Source organism: Salmo trutta, chromosome 4, assembly GCF_901001165.1.
Source record: "Salmo trutta chromosome 4, fSalTru1.1, whole genome shotgun sequence".
Classification (NCBI taxonomy): Eukaryota; Metazoa; Chordata; class Actinopteri; order Salmoniformes; family Salmonidae; genus Salmo; species Salmo trutta.
In genome coordinates, this window is record NC_042960.1 from 30,227,360 (window position 1) to 30,248,268 (window position 20,909).

The 20,909-nt window shown below is 42.0% G+C and overlaps 2 protein-coding genes across 3 annotated transcripts; one reads left to right on the top strand and one right to left on the bottom strand.

Annotated features, from left to right (window-relative positions):
• The first annotated feature begins 8,573 nt into the window (after positions 1 to 8,573).
• On the top strand, positions 8,574 to 11,757 carry LOC115192208 (interferon-induced protein with tetratricopeptide repeats 2). Of its 2 annotated transcripts, none has more exons than XM_029750447.1 (3): positions 8,574 to 8,739; positions 9,318 to 9,518; positions 10,203 to 11,757. In XM_029750447.1, the coding sequence occupies exons 2-3, from the start codon at positions 9,514 to 9,516 to the stop codon at positions 11,485 to 11,487; spliced, it is 1,290 nt and encodes a 429-aa protein (XP_029606307.1). In that variant the 5' UTR covers positions 8,574 to 8,739; positions 9,318 to 9,513; the 3' UTR covers positions 11,488 to 11,757. The 2 variants fall into 2 exon arrangements, with proteins under 2 accessions (XP_029606307.1, XP_029606306.1); XM_029750446.1 differs by lacking the exon at positions 8,574 to 8,739 and adding an exon at positions 8,757 to 8,888.
• A 4,610-nt stretch (positions 11,758 to 16,367) lies between these two features.
• LOC115192209 (pre-mRNA-splicing factor 38A) lies at positions 16,368 to 20,505 on the bottom strand. Its single transcript, XM_029750449.1, has 10 exons — positions 20,270 to 20,505; positions 19,690 to 19,849; positions 19,386 to 19,507; positions 19,202 to 19,287; positions 19,013 to 19,123; positions 18,760 to 18,869; positions 17,695 to 17,721; positions 17,389 to 17,474; positions 17,161 to 17,209; positions 16,368 to 16,982 (listed from the first exon to the last, which is right to left on the bottom strand). Exons 1-10 carry the CDS (start codon positions 20,397 to 20,399, stop codon positions 16,937 to 16,939), a joined length of 927 nt encoding a protein of 308 aa, XP_029606309.1. The 5' UTR covers positions 20,400 to 20,505; the 3' UTR covers positions 16,368 to 16,936.
• Positions 20,506 to 20,909: the final 404 nt, after the last annotated feature.

Here is a 20,909-nt window from a genome sequence, read left to right on the forward strand (position 1 = left end):
TACAAACAAAACACCACATTTTACCTTACAAAAATAAATTGAACTGTATTTTAAGACAATAAAATACTCTACTAACAAAAAAGCTGTTAGAACAATAAGTGTATGTATGTCCCTTAAGGTCCTTGTGTAATGTGATATTGTACCCTAGCCTAAATTGTCCTTTGTATATTATTTATATATACTTGTGTTCCCACATGTACTTCCAGTATTGATTTGTTGTTAACTCTGCACTCGTGCACGCTGGTTTGGTGCTTGTTCATTGGGCAACATAGTTACCAAAATAATACAGCAATTACAATATACAATCTACTATTTTTAACAATGTACCTGATAGAAACAACACAAAATTGCACGGCTCACCATCCAACTCTGCACTCACGCACTGTACAAAATGTACGAATCCCCACTACCAGACACAGTAAGTTGCTAGCTAGCATTAGCTGGATATGCAAAAAATATGAAGAAAAAAACGCTGCATCTTGTGTAATGTTCTAATAACATTTACAAACGAATTGATATAAATTGTACATTCAAATCATCACTTGGGAGTATAAAAATCACTTTTGACGTACAGTGCTTTGCAACCCACAATTTACCGCTGGTTTGGTGCTTATTCACTGGGACGATTCTAACTGAAACATCCTCCCTCGTAAGTAAGCCACACAAACCAGCCAATAAGAGATGCCATGTTGAGTAGGTGAAGGCAAGACAAAAAAACAACATTGGCTTAACAATTAAGTGGCAAGGGGAATCACCAATATAACCCTGTTACATGAGGCCATTCACAGCCTGCCTATTCTTCTTATGTAGCACTGTTTCCACCTACCGTTCTGGCGTGTAAGTTCATTATATGGAGCGAAATAGCTGCCAAATGGTTGAACGTACCCCAGCTAGCACAGTCGATCTGGGACGATTCCGGCTGAGTCAGACTCGGCGACATCATGTGGCCCGAGTCTGGGCCACCTTATGCAGTATTACTTATGACTAGGATTCAGGGATTGAGCTCGGGCCGATTCCGGTGTGAGTTATCTGGCCCAAATGTATTACTTGGGTCTAGGGCCGATTGGGGCTACTCTCCGGCAGATGATTACATGGGTTGCTTTATAACATTTCATTATTTACTTATTTTTTCCATATTTTCTCATTGTTCCTGTGATCAATTTTTAAAAATTAAAATTTCAATTAAATTCTTTAAGAGTCCTGTTTAAGTAGTATTTTAGTATTTTGATACTTTGTGCAAGGCAATTGATAAGCATTAAAACGTTTGTGGATGGAGGCTCTTGAGTGGTGCAGCGGTCTAAGACACTGCACCACACCGCAGTACTACAGATGCTAGTTCCATACCCATGCCGGTAATGACCGGGAGACCCATGAGGCGACGCACAATTGGCCCAGCGTCGTCCGAGTTAGGGGAGGGTTTGGCCGGCAGGGAAGTCTTTGTCCTATTGCGCTGTAGCGACTCCTGTGTTGGGCCAGGCGCATGCACGCTGACACGGTCACCAGGTGTACGGGTGTAACCGATGTGAAATGGCTAGTTACTTAGCGGTGGTGCGCGCTAATAGCATTTCAATCAGTGACGTCACTCGCTCTGAGACTTGAAGTAGGGTTTCCCCTTGCATTGCAAGGGCCGCGGCTTTTGTGGCGCGATGGGTAATGATGCTTCGGTGGGTGTCAGTTGTTGATGTGTGCAAGGGTCGCTGGTTCGAGCCCGGGTTGGGGCGAAGAGAGGGACGGAACCTACACTGTTACATTGGTGCCGTGACCCGGATTCGAACCGGGGTTGCTGCGGAAAAGGAGGAGGTCAAAGAGGGGGTGAGTGTAATCGATGTGAAATGGCTAGTTAGTTAGCGGTGGTGCGCGCTAATAGCATTTCAATCAGTGACGTCACTCGCTCTGAGACTTGAAGTAGGGTTTCCCCTTGCATTGCAAGGGCCGCGGCTTTTGTGGCGCGATGGGTAACGATGCTTCGGTGGGTGTCAGTTGTTGATGTGTGCAAGGGTCCCTGGTTCGAGCCCGGGTTGGGGCGAAGAGAGGGACGGAACCTACACTGTTATACGGGTATAACTTGTATGCATAAAATGTATAATAGTAATATTTTGTGTTTTTTCGCGTTATTTGTAACTTATTTTGTACATAATGTTTCTGCCACCGTCTCTTATGACTGTAAAGAGCTTCTGGATATCAAAACAGCGATTACTCATCTCAAACTGGACCAAAATAAATTATTTAACGAGTCGGATGCGAAGGATTTACTCCAGATACCCGACCAGGCCCAAATCCCTGTGAAGAGAAGACGCCGATATCAGAATTTGTTCTTAACTGACTTGCCTAGGTCAACAAAGGTTAAATAAAAACATTTAAAAAATACAATTGTGCAACAAGAGGGGGAAAAAAAACTCTAGACCACCTTTACTCCACACACAGAGACGCGTACAAAGCTCTCCCTCGCCCTCCATTTGGCAAATTTGAGCATAATTCTATCCTCCTGATTCCTGCTTACAAGCAAAAATTAAAGCAGGAAGCACCAGTGACTCGCTCAATACGGAAGTGGTCAGATGACGCAGATATAAGCTACAGGACTGTTTTGCTCGCACAGACTGGAATATGGCATTGAAAAGTTACCACATTAGTCACCGGCGTCATCAATAAGTGCATTGATGATATTGTCCCCACAGTGACCGTACGTACATACCTCAACCAGAAGCCATGGATTACAGGCAACAGCCATACTGAGCTAAAGGGTAGAGCTGCAGCTTTCAAGGAGCGGGACTAAAACCCGGACACTTATAAGAAATCACGCTATGCCCGCCGACGAACCATCAAACAGGCAAAGCGTCAATCTTACAGGACTAAGATTGAATCCTACTACACCGGCTCCGACGCTCATCGGATGTGGCAGGGCTTGCAAACTTTTACGGACTACAAAGGGAAGCACAGCCGCAAGCTGCCCAGTGACACTAGCCTACCAGACGAGCTAAATGACTTCTATGTGCGCTTCGAGACAAGCAACACTGAAGCATGCATGAGAACACCAGCTGTTCCGGATGACTGTGTGATCACGCTCTCCATAGCCGATGTGAGCAAGACAATCATAAACAAGTCAACATTCAGAGACAGATTACCAGGTTGTGTACTCCGAGCATGCACGGACCAACTGGCAAGTGTCTTCACTGACATTTTCAACCTCTCCCTGACCAAGTCTGTAATACTAACATGTTTGAAGCAAACTACCATAGTCCCTGTGCCCAAGAACACTAAGGTAAGCTGCCTAAATTACTACTGACCCGTAGCACTCACGTCTGTAGCCATGAAGTACTTTGAAAGGCTGGTCATGGCTCACAACACCATTATTCCAGAAACCCTAGACCCACTCAAATTTGCATACCACCCCAACAGATCCACAGATGATGCAATTTCTATTGCACTACACACTGCCCTTTCCCACCTGGACAAAAGGAACACCTACTTGAGAATGCTATTCATTGACTACAGTTCAGTGTTCAACACGATAGTGCCCTCAAAGCTCATCACTAAGCTAAGGACCCTGGGACTAAACACCTCCCTCTGCAACTGGATCCTGGACTTCCTGACGGGCCGACCCCAGGTGGTAAGGGTAGGTAACAACAAATCAGGGGTGTGTGCTCAGTCCCCTCATGTACTCCCTGTTCACCCATGACTGCGTGGCCAAGCACAACTCCAACACCATCATTAAGTTTACCGATGACACAACAGTGGAAGGCCTGATCACTGACAACGATGAGACAGTCTATAGGGAGGAGGTGCCAAGATAACAACCTCTCCCTCAACATGATCAAGATAAAGGAGATGATCGTGGACTACAGGAAAAGGAGGGCCGAGCACGCCCCCATTCTCATCAACGGGGCTGTCTGTAGTGGAGCAGGTCGAGAGCTTCAAGTTCCTTTGTGTCCACATCACCAACAAACTATCATGGTCCAAACACACCAAGACAGTTGTGAAGAGGGCACGACAACGCCTATTCCCCCTCAGGAGACTAAAAAGATTTGCCATGGGTCCTTACATCCTCAAAATGTTCTACAGCTGCTCCATCGAGAGCATCCTGACTCGTTGCATCACTGCCCAGTACATCACTGGGGCCAAGCTTATTTTTTTACTTCAGTTTAAAGTAAATACTTTCTTAACACTTCTCTTTCTTAAAACTGGATTGTTGGTTAAGGGCTTATAAGCATTTCACTGTAAGGTCTACACCCGTTTTATTCGGCACATGTGACCAATAAAATTTGATTTAATTGAGTTTTTCAAATTAAAGGCTGACCGGGGTACTGCAGGCTGCTATTAGCTACTAAATGATCCTTATAACTTATTCTGTGTGCGATTTTTGAAAATAATTACATCTGGTGTAATAGAAGTAATTATTGCTACCATGAAGGCGGTCGGCCTTGAACTTTGTGGCTTCAATGGGAGGGGGTAGTTGTTCTCCCCTGCATTAAACGCTGCGCTGCACATCATTTTATGTAAGCTCGCAGGATCAGGTGGCTTTGTGAGGCTAGTCATTCACATGGCGTAGCGTTTGGCCGGAGCAAGGAGTCTGGCTAGCCAGGCAAGCTAACTGCTTTCGTAGCATCAATGACTGTATATATGAAGGGTAGCATACATATTTCCTGCCTGTACTCATCATTCCACAAACAGCTCCTCGAACTGGTCAGAATGTGGTACTACACAGAAAAAAAATGCAAGCTATGTTCAACAATGTTATGGTCAGCAGGGAGCGCCAAAGAATAAGAAATAGATTAGTTACACTAACGTCTTATAAAATAGAAGTTGCTTTGCACTCATGTTCTATGTTCAATGGATTGTAGTTGAATTGAAGAATAATTTACCTCTACTATTGATAGAGAGCATCATTTACTTCAGGAAGCTGAGGATCTAAAACAGATGTCGTACTACCATATAAAGTGGATGAGTTCTTTCACGTCATTGAAGATGAAAGGAGTAGGCCAAGAGAAGATCTATTGACGTCCAATTCCTTTTTCATGTTGAGTCAGTTTTGGTCTGGTCACGAGATGAGTTCTATTTTCAAGTTTCGCTTTCATAGAAGTCATAAAGATAAAGTATTACATCCTGGAACATGCCATGTCATGGTGTCTCTTGTCATGATGTGTGTTTTGTCTAATATTTTTTTAATCCCCGTCCCCGCAGGAGGCCTTTTGGTAGGCCGTCATTGTAAATAAGAATTTGTTCTTAACTGACTTGCCTAGTTAAATAAAGGTTGAATAAAAAAAAATTAACAACGGACCAGATCATGAAACAATCAACCTTTCATCAACATGTTGCAAAATATCCACCTGTACAGTATCTGACAACACCCTAATTGACGCCCAAACAGTACACGTAAGAATGATTACATTTGATATTTTGTCCAGCCACATACTTGATTTCAGAGTTCAAAGGTGAATGTTAAAGAGGGCAATTACTGTATGTCATATGGGCCAGTGAGTACTACATACTGCATAGTTTACTCTTTAAAAAAAATACAGCAGTTTATATTTCAGAAAAGGCTACATTGATCATTCAAAAGTGACACGGTGATGTCATTGCTCCAAACGGGATTTTTATTTGAAGGAATAACTGAAGGGGGTTGTTCGGGAAAAGCACTGTCAAGTAAGTTTTCGATTTTAAAATGAACACATATGCCTACATTTCGCTAGCTAAAGCTATTATCTTCTAAAATAACTACGTTTTCCATTTTTACATTTTTTTTACATTTTTAAGAATTTGACAAAATGTGACCAAAAAATGCTGAACAAGCTGCAAATCTGCAGAACCATGCAGCCACTTTTAATTATAAAATGCTGATCAATGAATACACCTCCCTAATTACTAATTAACCTGTCCACAGCAACACAGATGGAGCAAACTGATGGTGCCTGGGGTCCTAAAGATAGCAGCATAATTTATTCAGGTAAGATTGAACTTTTGCTAAATAAGGTTCAATTAACAGTCAAGCAATGTATATTTATTTATTTATGTCTCTTTTCTTCACAGAGTTGAAGATATTTATAGTTCTATGTATAACTTTGCAAGCTTTGACTGTCATGTTTCTAAGTACTTCAATAAATGTCTTAAAATGTGTCTGTCCCATTTTGTTTCCATAGGCTGAAGTTAATGGAAAGAATGTGCTGTAAGCAGAGATTAATAGGGCTTGGATTTATGAATTAATGCTAAAAATGTTGTCCTCCTGCAATCCTTTTTCAAAACAATGCAATGAACCCCCCTAATTACTAATTCCCCTTTCCACAGCAACAGCGATGGTGCAAACTGATGGTGCCTGCCTGATATCTTAATGATAGCAGTGTCATTTTTTAAGGTAAGATTGAACTTAAGTTGAATATGTGTTCAATAAATGCTCAAGCATTTCCTTTTTCTTTACAGATATGAAATCAGATTAACACCCCACCAAAGGCAATAAACAACCCAGATTCAGTTCCAGAATGATTTAAAATAAAATATTGACAGATTAAGAAGTAACACAGTGTTTATTTAATGTTACATTGAAAAATATATATGTAAAATATATTTTTAGATGCATTTCTAGAATACATTTGAAAATATAAAGAAATGGCCAAATCATATATTTGTACAAAATATATTAAATGCATTTTAAATACATTTTTAGATGCACTTTAAGTACATTTTCAGATGCACAGTCCTAAGACTCCAGCAAAAATGGGCTTTTCAATTAACTGACTTTCATTCATCTGCATGTGCAGCCCTTATTTTTAGCCTCACAATGAAGCGTTTTACCATTTTCTTTTCATTGACATAAACAGTTGCATTTATGAGTTTTATTGACAAATGTCAATAAATAAAAAGTCTTCCAATGCAAAACCCTGATAAAAATGTATTTATATTAACTCTGTAAGTACAGAAATGGTTTGCTCAGTGGGAAATGAATATCCAACTATTCAGTGACAACTGTGTGGAGTTTGTAGTTTGTGACAGCAACTATGTGAGCTTATTACATACAGTATTATAGACACCATGTCCTGGGATTTCCTATTATCTTCTACAGTGCCTTCAGAAAGTATTCATACCCCTTGACTTATTCCACATTGTGTTGTGTTACAGCCTGAATTCAAAATGGATTAAACACATTTTTATCTCACCCATCTACACACAATACCCCATAATGACAAAATGAAAACATGTTTTTAGAAAATGTTGCAAATGTATTGAAAATGAAATACAGAAATATCTCATTTACCATAAGTATTAACACCCCTGACTCGACCCAAAAACTTTTTGGCCTCCACTGGACACAATGGTCTTGCAGCTCTAGAAACTAAGAGCCTGTCTGTGGGAGAGAGGAGGTAGAGAGAAGATGGGGAGGAGGGAGAGAGAGAGAGAGAGAGAGAGAGAGAGAGAGAGAGAGAGAGAGATGGGGAGGCAAGGAAAGGAGGGAAAGAGAATGGAGGGGGAGGGAAAGAGTGAGAGAGTTGGAAAGAGGGGAGGGTGAAGGAGGGATGAGGGAGAGAGCGGAGAGAAAGAGCGATGAGAGGAGGGGGAGGGAGGGAAAGAAAAGGGAGTCAACAGACAGACAGAGGTGGGAGAGCGGAAGGGTAGGGAGCGAGAGATGAGAAGTGGGGTAGGCAGGGAAAGAAGTAGGGAGAGAGTATGGGGGGAGAGTGAGGGAAGGGAAGAGGGTGAGGGAGGGACGATAGAGAGAGGAGGAAGAGGGAGATGAGAGTAGGTGGAGAGAGGAAAAGAAGGAGGATTAGAGAGAATGGAGGGGAAGGAAGGAGTAAGAGAGAAAGGGGAAGAGGGGGAGGAGGTGAAAGAAAAGGGAAGGAGGGAGGGAGGGAGAGAGAGAAGAGAATGAGAGTAAAAAGCGGTAGAGTGGGAGACAGACATGAGAGAAACAAAATAAAACGTCAACCCTGTGACACTCATCTTTTCCCATTGACTGCAATGTATTGAGAACATCGTCATCCCTGTGACCAATGTTCCCTCTAATTATTTCCGGCACTGAGCAAATTTCAGGTATGCTGAGTGCGTAAATTTGAACGTTGTGAAAATGATGTGCAACTTTTGGTGAGTGTTTACTGTGAACACTGTACCCGCTTTAGGCTACCCTTATATCAGTGTCCAAGTAGACTACTGTGGCTATTTGATCATAATGTAGGCCTATAAGAGTGGCCTACCATCAAAAACAATGGATAAATGCATCCCATAACATTTTAACATGGAAATAGCTGTTCTATCATTCAGGCTACAGTAGCAGGCAATATGTGGTGTTCCATGTAGGCCTACATTCCAGAGTTTTGGAAAAAAACATGCAGGTCTTATCCACTTGTCCTTCTTGCATCAACCAGGTGTTGTTTGATGCAAGAAACCACTTTACAAAATAAAATGCATTATTATTCCCATACCATTATTACAGCGAGTCAGACAAATTATGCTACCCACTGCTTATTGGCTACTTAATTTATTCAAGCCTGTCTCAAAATACAACACCACCCCTTTAACACAGGGGGAAAAACTCTTTACCTGATTTGCTTTTCAAGGGAAAAGTTGATCGTGTTAACTAAAGGGGAAAACTAGAAAGTTGAGTGGAGTTCAATCTCATGCTTCTCAGTGCTGGCTGATATTTCTTCTGACCGCAATCCTGGGTGAGCAGCGCGCCCGCGCACGTGCGCAGTTTGGAGGGAACATTGCCCGTGACACTCATATTTTCCCATTGACTGCAATGTACCGAGAAAGGTAACAGATTATTTTATTATAGTGGTTAAAATTGACTTTCATGTCTGGTACTTAAGGAAGAATGCACGGAAACAGGAAGTAGAGTAGAGTAGTCATGCACGCAGACAACAGCTAAAAACAACGTCACGCTTCAGCCTCGGAAAATATTTGTAAGTTCAATTCAATAACGCTGCTTGTGATGATAATATTGTTATTGATAGAATAGCTGACTTATCAATGTTAGTTGGTTACATTTACTCACGCAAATTGACTTGCCTTTCATGTTTGCGGTCAGCTGTATTAGTTTGCTCGTGCGTCATGTATGCGAATTGTAAAACATACAATTGTTACTGTTTCTAACGTTAGTGTAATATGCTTTGTTATTGTACAGAGGTGTTTGCACATTAATAAAGTAATGAAAGGAGTTGGCTAGTTTCTACTCATATGGTAATTGTCTCTCTGGTTTGGCGTCATGCCAGACATGGTACCTAGTCACGCGCTTTGCATTTATGCAACTTCGACTTGAAATGTATAATGTACAGTTACAGTATGTCCATGTGATTTGAATACTAAAGTATATTCTTTTCTGTATTTTGCAGTTCAACAACATAAACGTTTTCAATATATTCTCTAAAGAAAAGTCACGCCTTGGGAGTTTTATTGAAGACTCCGTTATTAGCGATCTGTCGAGTTTTGCATGGGAACGCAATTCCAGGGCAGAATAACTGTGTTCACTGACACTCACTTGTCCAGGAAACTCAGGGACATCCACAATAATTACTCGACTGCCCAACTATGAAGTAAGTACTCTGTAAATAAAAATCCACAACAAAACAGCAGATCCAATCGTTTTCAATGTAAAATAACTAAATGTAGATGGGTGATGGACTTGTCACATTAAATATTGATGCTTAATAGTGTGGCTCAGCTGGTAGAGAATGGCGCTTGGAGGTTCGCCTGCGTTGTGGGTTTGATACGCATAGGGGACCAGTATGAAAAAGTACAAAAATGTATGCAGTCACTACTGTAAGTCACTCTGGATAAGAGTGTCTGCTAAAATGTTAACAAAGTTTAATGTTGGGCAATTCCATGAAACGAAATTACGCTGCAACTACAATTTTTCACTTTGAAATGTATGCCAAACAAAAACCCATTGATTTCATAGTTTAACAAACCATACAACTCTATGCACAATGTCTACTTTGAACAATAAAATAAATAAAAAACATTTACTGGAAAAACTATGCAGATGCACATTTCTGTAAAGTTACAGTAAAATCTCCCTCAGATTTATTCTGTTGCCAAACATTATCTGCACAAGTTTAACTTTTTCAAAGTAGTCCTTGTTCATAGTTGTATGATTTGTTCAACTTTGAAATCAATGGTTTTTGTTTGGTTTGTTGGTATTTTAAAGTGAAAAATCTGAGTCCCAATGTAATTACGTTACCATGGAATTGCCCTGTTCAAACCCATGTTTTAACCAGCCCTACTCAGACAGTCCTGAGGACTAAACTGGAGAAGCTGGAGTGTCACTTCACCTGGGGGCTGGAGGTCAGCAGGTACAAGCTGCTCAGTATCAGAGATCACCTGGAGGACATTGGCAGTGATGAGAGCTATCCATGGCTGGGTCAGAAGTACAACTTGTGGGCTTATGTACACCACACCCTGGGCTCCACTGACATGGCCCTGCAGTGCCTCAGTAATAAGGCAGAAGAGGCCTTTCACCAAAACAGTCCTTTAGACACAATGGGTCCTTGGCTGCTGGTCCACTATGGAAACCTAGCCTGGGTTCACTATCACCTGGATAACCAGGCAGAGAGCCAGGGGTATGTGACAAAGGTCGAGGCACTGATACGGGATTACCCCTCACCGTCCCAGGGAGAACTGCACCCCGAGGTATGTGCTGAAAAAGCCTGGACCCTCATGAAGTTTGGCCAGGACAAAAGACAGAAAGCGATAGAGTACTTCCAAATGGCTATTAGGATGGAGCCTGGGAGAAAGGAGTGGCAATCGAGCCACGTCTTGGCCCTAGACTCAGTTATCTTTTCTAAAAGGCAGGCGTCTGAGTTTCTAGAGAAGTTGAGACTTGCCAAGGAACATGATCCAGACAACTTGTATGTAGCAAGTGTTTACCTGTTAAGACTTGGCAGGATTGGCCAGGTGAGAAGAGAGGAAGCACAATGGCTAGCGAAGCAAATTTTAAAGAAGCCTGTCAGCTGCTATAATGGTATTAGACCCTTACTTTGCTTTTACAGGCAATATTTTTCACATGATGATGCTATTGACCTTGCACACAAGGCTCTGGAAAGACATCCAAATGTGCGTTACCTGAAAAAGCGGCTGGCAAAGTCCTACAAACAGAAAATCAATTCAGGAGGTAGATGGTCTAAGGGTGACAGTTTGAGCCAGAGCTTGATCAACAAAGCCATCAGTGTCTATATGGAAGTGGTCTTACTTTACCCAGAGACGTCAATTAAGGTCAAACTGGAGCTTGCAAGCATCTACGCAAAATCAAGAATTGACAAGAGGGAATTAGCCAATCAGATCTATGAGGAATTACTCGCCAGCGTACAGGAGCCATCCAAGTTACAGTTGCTCTACAACCAATACGCTACATACCTGTATTCCTCCATTAAGGATTACAATGGATCAATTGATTATCACAAGAAGGCAGCAGAAATACCAAATTCTAACAAATATGGTAGGAAAAGTATAAACATTTTGAGGAAGATCAGAGAAGAGGGGGGGGGGGGGGGGGGGGGAATTTAAGATGTGCAGAAATCCAGGAATTTCTTGCAAACTAATGGGAAAATGTTAGTGTGTCCACATAACGGAGCATGTGACTAACCTTGTGAAACGTCCAATTATCATCTCCTGTTCTTGGGAGTGTAATCCTGTGTCCTTGTATAGATAAAAACGGAACAGAGTCCCGCCCAAGAACAATGTGATATCACTCAAAGCTTTGGACTTGACTGTACACTGCACTTTGTAACTGTTATTCTCTCTGAGCTCAGAAATAAAATCTTGGTTCGACATGGACTCCAGGGGCCTGTTGCACAAAACTAGGATAAGGGATTAAGCCAGGATATCTTGGTGATCCTGGCTCAATTGATCCGTAATCCGGTTGCACTAAAGATGGATAGGGGGCAGGAGGATATGTTATGGTATAAATTACCATGGAGATTTATTCTGTGGAGCTAGCCTGCTCCAGACCAGGCTAAATTCCAGGATCTATTTAATCTCATCCCTAATGTCAGTCAGCAGTCACCACAAATGGAAACCAATAGTTATTTCACTGCTCACTATACATTGTTATCACATATAACTAGACCCACTGTCATTATTTAAACGTTTGTGATCATTAATTTCAATGATTTTGGATAAAAAATAATTTTTAGATTATGTTGCTATCATTAGATAATTTACAGTTTCCCATAGACTATAAGGCTATATATAAAATGATAGAATATTAGGGCCACAGAGGGGAAAAAAACACAAGTAATAATATTGTAACCGGTTGTTTTAAAGGAGGACAGTTGTTAAAATGACAGATGTGGGGCATTGTGAAATTGTACTTCAGTATGGTTTCATAAACAAAGACATGCTGATGTGCCAGAATATTAAGTATCACATTGTCATAAGTATCAAAACTGTAAAAACAATATGTAGCTTTTCTGCAGAAAGAACCAGCCTCAAATTTATGACTTTATCCTTTTTCTTCAGTGTGGCCCTAGTACTCTGTCATATAAACAAATACACATTCCATATGAATATAAAAACACAATGTGTAACATTATGTTCCTTTATTGAATAAGGACAAAACAAAGCAGGTAAACCATCAGCTCCTTTCGAAACTGAAGTCACAGTGACTACAAGATGGAAAGCACAGAATCCAAGCATATTATACAAAATGATACATACACATTCAAAGGTCTGTATATAACACACCCTGCATGTCTGCACACTAAAATAAATGCAGGACAAATCCATACACATCAACTGAACAGACAAATGAATGGATGCAGTAGCCTCCCTGCAGCCTTGTATTACACACAGTATACCGCACAAACATAAGAGGCCAAATTCGTAAAAAAACGAACCCAAAAAAACCCCAATTCCTCTGCCACCGCAGGACATATTTAACCAAAATTGAAAGCACACATACTAACTAAAATAATTCAACACATATTGGTCCCTCAGCAGCCGACCACTGTCGTCATCAGGGAAGATTGCCGGATTGTCCCAGTCCATGGCTGGTGGCACTCTGGGGGCCCTCTCCTTCCTCAGGCAGGCCACATTGTGGAGGACAGCACAAGCCACAGTAATATCACATGCCCTAACAGGGCTGACCCTTAATTTGTGAAGGCAGTGAAAGCGTGCCTTCAGGAGGCCAAAGGTCATTTCAACTCTGGTCCTGGTCCTGGCATGGGCATGGTTGTAGGCCTGCTGTGCTTCCTGGGGGTCTGTGAAAGGTGTCAGGAGAAAAGGCTGGCAGCCATACCCCCTGTCTCCCAGCAACACACCAGAGAATTCACCTGTCAACACAAAATCTCATCATTACTACCTCATAAACACAGTGATATTCTTGACACAGCCATGATGGTTATAAATAGGGGTTGTGTGGCTTACCTTGTGATAGGCACTGATAGATTTCAGAGGCCCGAAAGATTCTGGAGTCATGGACTGAGCCAGGCCATTTTGCCACAACATTGCTGATCACACAGTCAGCATTGCAGACCATCTGAAATCATAAGATGAGGAATATTACACCAATCAATGCACATCACTGGCAATGCAGAGTGTTCGTCAATGGACAATATCAAAAAGTTATGTTCACCTGAACATTAATGCTGTGAAAGGATTTCCTATTCACAAAATCGGCCTCATGGGCACCTGAGGGGGCTTTTATCCTTATGTGTGTGCAGTCCACTGCACCAATGACATTGGGGAAACCTGTCACACAAAGTAATGAGTATCCTACTATGTGTTAACAGTTGTCCTGTAATTTGTAGATCCTCTTACCTGCAATCCTATAGAACTCCTCTTTGATGTCACAGAGTCTTCTGTGGCCAGGGAAGGAGATGAAGACATCTGCTAATGCTTTGATAGCCAGACACACACTCCTTATTGTGCGGCAAATTGTGGCCTTGTTCAGCTGTTCTGCATCCCCCACTGAGTACAGGAAGGCTCCACTAGCAAAAAAGCGCAAGGCCACACAAACCATTTGCTCCACACTCAGTGCATGGCTCCGTGCAGTGCGGTGCTTAATCCTGGGACCCAGTAGTCTGCATAGATACCTGATGCCATCTGCAGAAAACCTGTATCTTTCATATAGATGGTCATCAGGGAAGGCCAGTGGGTCCAACCGGTCCCTGAAGACCCTTTCTCGCCTGAAGGCTCTCCTCAGCACAAGTGCTTCTTCATCCACCACATCTCGCACGAATGGGCATGCCATTGTCAGAGCAGAAAGGAACACACAATTTTGGGCCTTCATATAGGCTAGTGGCCACACCTGGTGCTGGGGGGGTGGGCAAAAGAGGGCGATGCCTTATAACGATGACTTGGTTGTACTGATTGCTGGGAAAATAAAAAAAACCTTAGAAAGATGCCACCGTCCTGTGTGCTCACAATAAGAGCTCATATGTCATGGCTCACTTGACTTTACGAGAATATACCTAATTTTTATTTTGAGCTGTGTCATCTTCTTGGAGCTGGGGGAGGAAAGAAAAATAATGATTAATACATTTGTGTTACAGTTAGCATACAGTGTACATTGAAGGCATATCTCACCTCCCTCTCAAGTTTTTTTATTTCAAGGTCCAGTTTCCTAATTGTCCTCTTTTTTATTTCGGACTCCAGTGCAAGATTTTCCATCTTTTTCTTCTTGTACTGAATGTCTATGTCTGCCAGTTCTATTTGGCGCCGGAGGTGGTTGCCATACAACTTTCTGATAGCTTGTGAGCTCTGTGAACACAATACAATTAGCGCAGCTGGAATTTGGCAGGATGTGGTGTCCTTTTATTAATACGCACTATGTTGCCAGGCTGGTTTTCCCACTGTATAGAATCTGGGTCCTGTAAAAGAAATTAGATTTTTTGATTTTGATGAGGACTCCTCACCATTGTAGAGTAAATAGTACTTTCACAGTCTTAACATGATACCTCATGCCTTCTGGAATCCAGAGAGATGGTCTCCTCCTCATCATCGTCTCCATCATGTGCTGTTGCTGCTGCACTGGGGCCTTCACCCTATCACATTTAATCGGATTCATATTGAAGCTAGTAGACAAGACATGCCAGGCCTACAGTATGCCTTTGATGGAGTACTCACTGGATCAGCATCGTCTGGTGCTTGTGCTGGTGGCTCTAACAGGAACACAGTGCTGCCAGACACTGCAAGGCAATAGGTAAACCAAAGTCAGACAGTCCAAATTGATTCAATATGAATGTGGTTGTATCCCATGTAGAGATGGAAGGACATACCTTGAATGAAGCGGGTGGCATCTTGGGAGGAACCTATGCTCGTCTCTTTCCCCCCAGGGATCCCCTCTAAGACGGGCCTGCCTTTATTTAGCTCCAAGGCCATGTCCTCTGCTGGGGTAAGGTCAGCCTTTGGTGACCCACCACCCGTGCCTTGTCTGTGGGTATTCTTTTTCACTGCTAAAACAGTACAGACAATGTGTGAGCAGGCACCTTCTGGGTACAATATATGCTTGTGCTTTGTTAAATATTAGTCAGGGACCATACCATTCTGCAGAATGTTCTTGTATTTGATTTTGACCTGCTGCCATGTCCGTTTTGGCCCGTTCATGTTTAATCTACACACACACACACACACACACACACATTTAATGGAGTCACACTGCAAAAAATTACTTGGTATTTTTGTCTTGTTTTCAGTAAAAATATTTTAAAAATCTATCATAGCTTTATACAGTGTGATGGAGTTACTTTACACAATTTCACTCATATCTGCAGTGCATTTCAATTAAAAATTTAACCGTTTCATAATTACAGTACAACTGCATTTTTGGAGATGTGAATTAAATATTTGAATTGTAATTGTGACGTTTCAGCGGAGCGGTGACTGTGTAATTGTGCACTACTTACGCATTCAGGCGGTATGCAATACTTTGCCACGCTTTTTCTCTTTGCTTTATCACTGTGGCGGTGTTGCCTTTCTTCTTAATTATATCTTTTACCTCCTCGTATGCCTCCATGAGGATTTGTGCTTCCGACGGGGAAAAGTACGCGGCTCTAGTTGCCATGGTAAATCAGTTAATCTGTGGCGGGGTCTATTTGAGTGAGCCGTGAGCGCGCACCTATCCAGGATTGGTTTCACCTGGCATAATGAATCCGTGTCTGCTCATCCTGGCTTGGTCTTTGTGCAACCAATTAAGCCTGGACGCACATGTTTTGGCTTCATTGAGCTCAGCTGAGTCATTTATCCCGGATGTCTTAATTCTACTTTTGTGCAACAGGCCCCAGGAGATCTTTATTTTATAATATCCAAAACACAACAAAAACAAGAGCAAGGAGTAAAATTAACCAATCAAAAGGTTAACCAAATTGAAGGTGACATACTGTATGTCTTGTTTTGCTTGTCTTTGGTCTCTGCTGGGTTACTGTTAAGCAAGTTGTGACAAATGGTTTTGTCAAAAGCACATAAAATAAGTTATTTATTTGTATAAATGTGGGTAACACTTTCAGGGTGCAACTCATACCACAAACCAGTCACGCATTCAAACGAGGACACCGTTATATGCATTGATGACAGACATCCATAATAAAATGCAACTATTTCCCCACTTCTGTAGTGAGACGCATCACATTACCAATTGTTTTTACAACAGCTCTCAATAATGGTTTCGGTAAAAACTAATATAATTGGGATTAACAACCATTATTACCATGGTCCCTAACCTGCTTGGCCAGAAAATTCATACAAGAAGACTGTGCAGACATGACATTCTATGCTCAAACCACCAAGCAACTTTATTCACTGATGCATAGGGTTGTGGACAGTTTCATATGAGCTGCAGATTTTAGAAATAAAATTGAGATTGATTCTTTCTGCAACATGGTCTGAAAATATCTTAAAATGCAATGACTTTCTAAAACAAAATACAAGGGATTCCATACACAGATGTACAAATGTGTCCACATTAATGTCCAGGTCAGAAAAGGGAACTATCCAAGAGAACAAAATACAAAGTGGATCACACGTTTCCTCTTCGACTCTTCTTGTGGCTCTTTTTTGAACTCCTTGAATAGAGATGAAGCAAAACAAAAGTTGGTGATATTCTCACTAAAATGTCTCCCTCTCTCATTTGATGGTATTCAGACAGTTCAACAACACCATGAACACAGAGCAGTTAAATTGTTGTTGTTGTTGTAGATCCTAGTATAGTGGTGAGGGTCTTTCTCTTCTTTCATCACTCACCTCTCTGGGGATTTGGAGTGACTGCGGTGCCTGTGGCTTCTGTGATGCCCTGGGACAAAATGGAGACAGCTCAAGGTCAGACTGGGCAGGGGGATGTTGTTGTTACAAACATCTTAAAGTCTAATGATTACAGCTGAAAATATATGTCACACATCACAAATATAAACACTGGTTTGACTTTCTAATCTTGTGCTTTGCAGGACGGTATGGTAGCCATTGCTATGATACCTGGGGACTTTGAGCGGTGACGCCTCTCTCGGGAGCGGTGGCGACGGGGGCTTTTGCTGCGGTGACGTTCTCGTCTGGGGGATGGGCTGTGTGCAAAGGAGAGACAAACAATACAGGCATCATTAATACAGGGCACTGTTTGCAAGTAACCAGGACCCTAGTGAAGTAAGTCTCAGTTCATGTATAAATTAAACACTTCAAGTAGGTTCTGTGTTATTATATTCAATAGCATCAGTTTGGAATTCAAACAAAGGAAAATAAGAAATACAGCAGAGAAGAATCCAAGCAGAGAACATAGCTACATACCTTCGTCTCTTAGGTGATCTGCTCCTCCTAGACGGAATAAAAAGGATGCACAATCTTTAGTGTCTTGAGGATGTTATAGGAATTGACTATGAACTAGGAATCTTTCAAGACATCTATCAGTGTATGTCGGCACCTAAACAGAACCATAAGAGAGCGGGGGGGGGGTCATGAATGTTTGCCCCCCCACTTCTGATCTTAAATCACCACCTACTACTTAACTTGTCATTTTTGCAAATTATAAGTGTTTGAGCTAGTAATGTAGCAATGTTTATCTTAAGAAATTAGCTATGACATAGCCAATGAAGCCACTTCAAATCAGTGTAGATGAAGGGGAGGAGACAGGTTAAAGAATGTTTTTTTAAGCCAGGAGACAATTGAGACAGATTGTGTATGGGTGAATTGGCAAGACAATATTTAAGTGCCTTTGAACGGGGTATGGTACCGGTTTGAGTGTCAAGAACTACAACGGCGCTGGGTTTTTCACAGTCACCAGTTTCCTGTGTGTTTCAAGAATGGTCCACCACCCAATGAACATCCAGCCAACTTCACACAACTTTGAAACACATTGGAGTCAACATGGGCCAGCATCCCTGTGGAATGTTTTCGACAAGTTGTAGAGTCCATGCCTCAACTGATTGAAACTGTTCTGAGGTCAAAAGGGGATGCAACTCAATATTAGGAAGGTGTTCCGAATGTTTTGTACACTCAGTGAATAGCACAACTTCGGATTTCTCCCCAGTCTAAAAAAAAAACCTAAAAGGTATTAAACATTTGGAAGTTTTTACGGAGCTTCTCTTCTCTCCATTTTTGGTCATGCAATGCAGTTCACAAAGTGATTGTGGTCCTCGTTATGAAGTTATTAACGTTACCCAATATATCTAAAGAGGACATCAGTTGTCACAAAAGATTAGTTATTTTCAGAAGGTAGAAAGAAAGTAATGAGCAAAAAAAAAAAAAAAAACTGACGCATGCTAGAATTGGATCGGTCTCGCTGATCGATGCACTCGTATCTTAAACATTCATTACATCCCTACTATAAACTGAGATACATGGCTGGTTAGTTACCGTCTGGGTGAACGACTGCTGCGTCTGTAGCGTGGAGAGGGCGAGCGGCGAGGCCGATCGTTGTCTCGGTAACTCCGTCTGTGGGGCTCTGGGGTCTGAACTCTCTCTGTCTGTAGACATTTGGACAGACAGGGACAGACATGGACAGTGAAACAGAATTCCTCCACCCACTACACTAGTGTAAGTTTACGCAACTTTACAGTTAGCTTATGCAGGTTATTGGTGGATAGGGGGATAAAGTTAAGACTACTACCTTCTCCTCTTCCTCATCTTCCTCTTCGCTGGTCTCCACCTCATCCAGGTCTTCTTCCAGGGCACTGATGCGTGTGTCTAACAGCTCCGCCTCCTCAAGAACCTGCCTTTTCTGTAGTCAACACACACAATCAGTGATCTAGGTCAGTGAAACAACGCACGCGAGCACATACACGGGTAGAAGACTTACCTGAAGCCTGGGAAGGATTATGTCACACATTCTCTCAGAGTGTAGCAGTTCATCAATAAACTCATCGACGTGTTGCAACTCAAACTCTGAAAGAGGGTGAGAGGAGAAAGTGCCATTTAAACCAAAAGTAGGCAATTTCGCATTGTATAATCATTCCATGATACACGTAAACGTAAGGACTCACCCCCATTTCGGTTCTGACTCTTGATTTTTCTGTAGTCGTTGTACAGTGGTTCCAGGTATTTGTAGCAATCCACCGATGTCCCAGTCAACCTCATGTACATGGCGCCAAGCAAGCGGACATATCTATGGTGTGGAAACCATCACAGTGAGGTTGCCACAATGGGTGTGTAAGGTATTTAGGTTCCTATTTGTGTTTATCACATTTGTCAAGCTCGGAGTTAGAAGATGGTGATAAATGAAAAGTTGTAAACACTAAATACAGAAAGGCTTCTTATACTACAACCTGCCTGAAAGCCAAATCTTACTTGAAATCCTCGTTTTTGATGAATTCTACAATGATGTCTTTCTCTGGCTGGATCTGCAGCATCTTCAGAGTGAGACACAGGAACGGTGTAGGTTTGATATTTCCGCCATAAACTCCACCGACAAACTTCAGCGCCATGGCTTTGTCAACGACAAGTTCAGCTGTTGATCAGAGAGAAACCAGTGAGGAGAAAGAATCAATATGGACCAGGCATAGCTCGCTAGCTAGTACTTCTGATGTGCAAAAACCTCAATTGAGAGTAACTAACTAAATGTAACAGGGTAACATTGACTAGATGCGAGCTAGCGCACTTCCTAGTACTGTTTACATTTGTGGTATTTGTATTTCAAGCTAACTAGCGTTAGCTAGTTCAAACCATAGAGAAAGATAGAGGACTCATCTTATATCTGCTATTATTGCGTCTATGGACAGTGCCATTGAGGCTACAACCCATGTGAATCCCCACCCGGTTGACTACTTTGACTACTTTAAAATGGTGGAAGCCCTCAACGACGCGGCCCTTGCTAAAAAGTCATTTTGGCCACACAGGGCCTCTATCATTCTCTATGGCCACAACTCACCCGTCAGTCCAAAGCATTCTTCTTTCCAGTATTTTGATTCATAGATTCGAGTACGAATAATTTTCTCCACCAAGTATTGTGGATTTGTTCCATGTATACTGTTGGCATCTTTAACCGTCCTATTTGCCATCTTCACAGCTCAAAACGGAATGATTTTTTTTTTCTGTGCGAAACGAATTCGCATGTTTACAGTATGTCTTCCGGTGCAACAATTTACACTTCCGGGGCAGATTGTGAAGGCGTTCATTGGCTGAAACTTTTCAGTCACATGCCAAACACGTAATTTCCTCGCTTAAGGATAACGATCTGCGTGTTAAGGATAACTATTTAAAAAAAGTTTATTTAACTAGGCAAGTCAGTTAAGAACATATTCTTATTTACAATGACGGCCTACCCCGGACGACGCTGGGTCAATTGTGTGCCGCCCTATGGGACTCCCAATCACGGCAGGATGTGATACGGCCTGGTATCAAACCAGGGACTGTAGTGATGCCTCTTGCACTGAGATGCAGTGCCTTAGACCGCTGCGCCATTCGGGAGCCCTGTGGCTACATTATATGTGCATCTTCATTTAGCTCTATTATTTGCCCTGTCTTTTATTTATTTTAAACTGCCTGGAATTTGATCAATTTAGCCGTTT

What these genes read in the sequence shown, in the direction of transcription:
- LOC115192209 (XM_029750449.1), bottom strand. Translation starts at nt 20,399, where the DNA reads ATGGCAAATAGGACGGTTAAAGATGCCAACAGTATACATGGAACAAAT. An exon ending in ATCAAAAACGAGGATTTCAA is followed by an intron (nt 19,508 to 19,689) that starts GTAAGATTTGGC and finishes TCCACACCATAG; the next exon opens with ATATGTCCGCTTGCTTGGCG. An exon ending in CACTCCAAATCCCCAGAGAG is followed by an intron (nt 16,983 to 17,160) that starts GTGAGTGATGAA and finishes TCTCTATTCAAG; the next exon opens with GAGTTCAAAAAAGAGCCACA.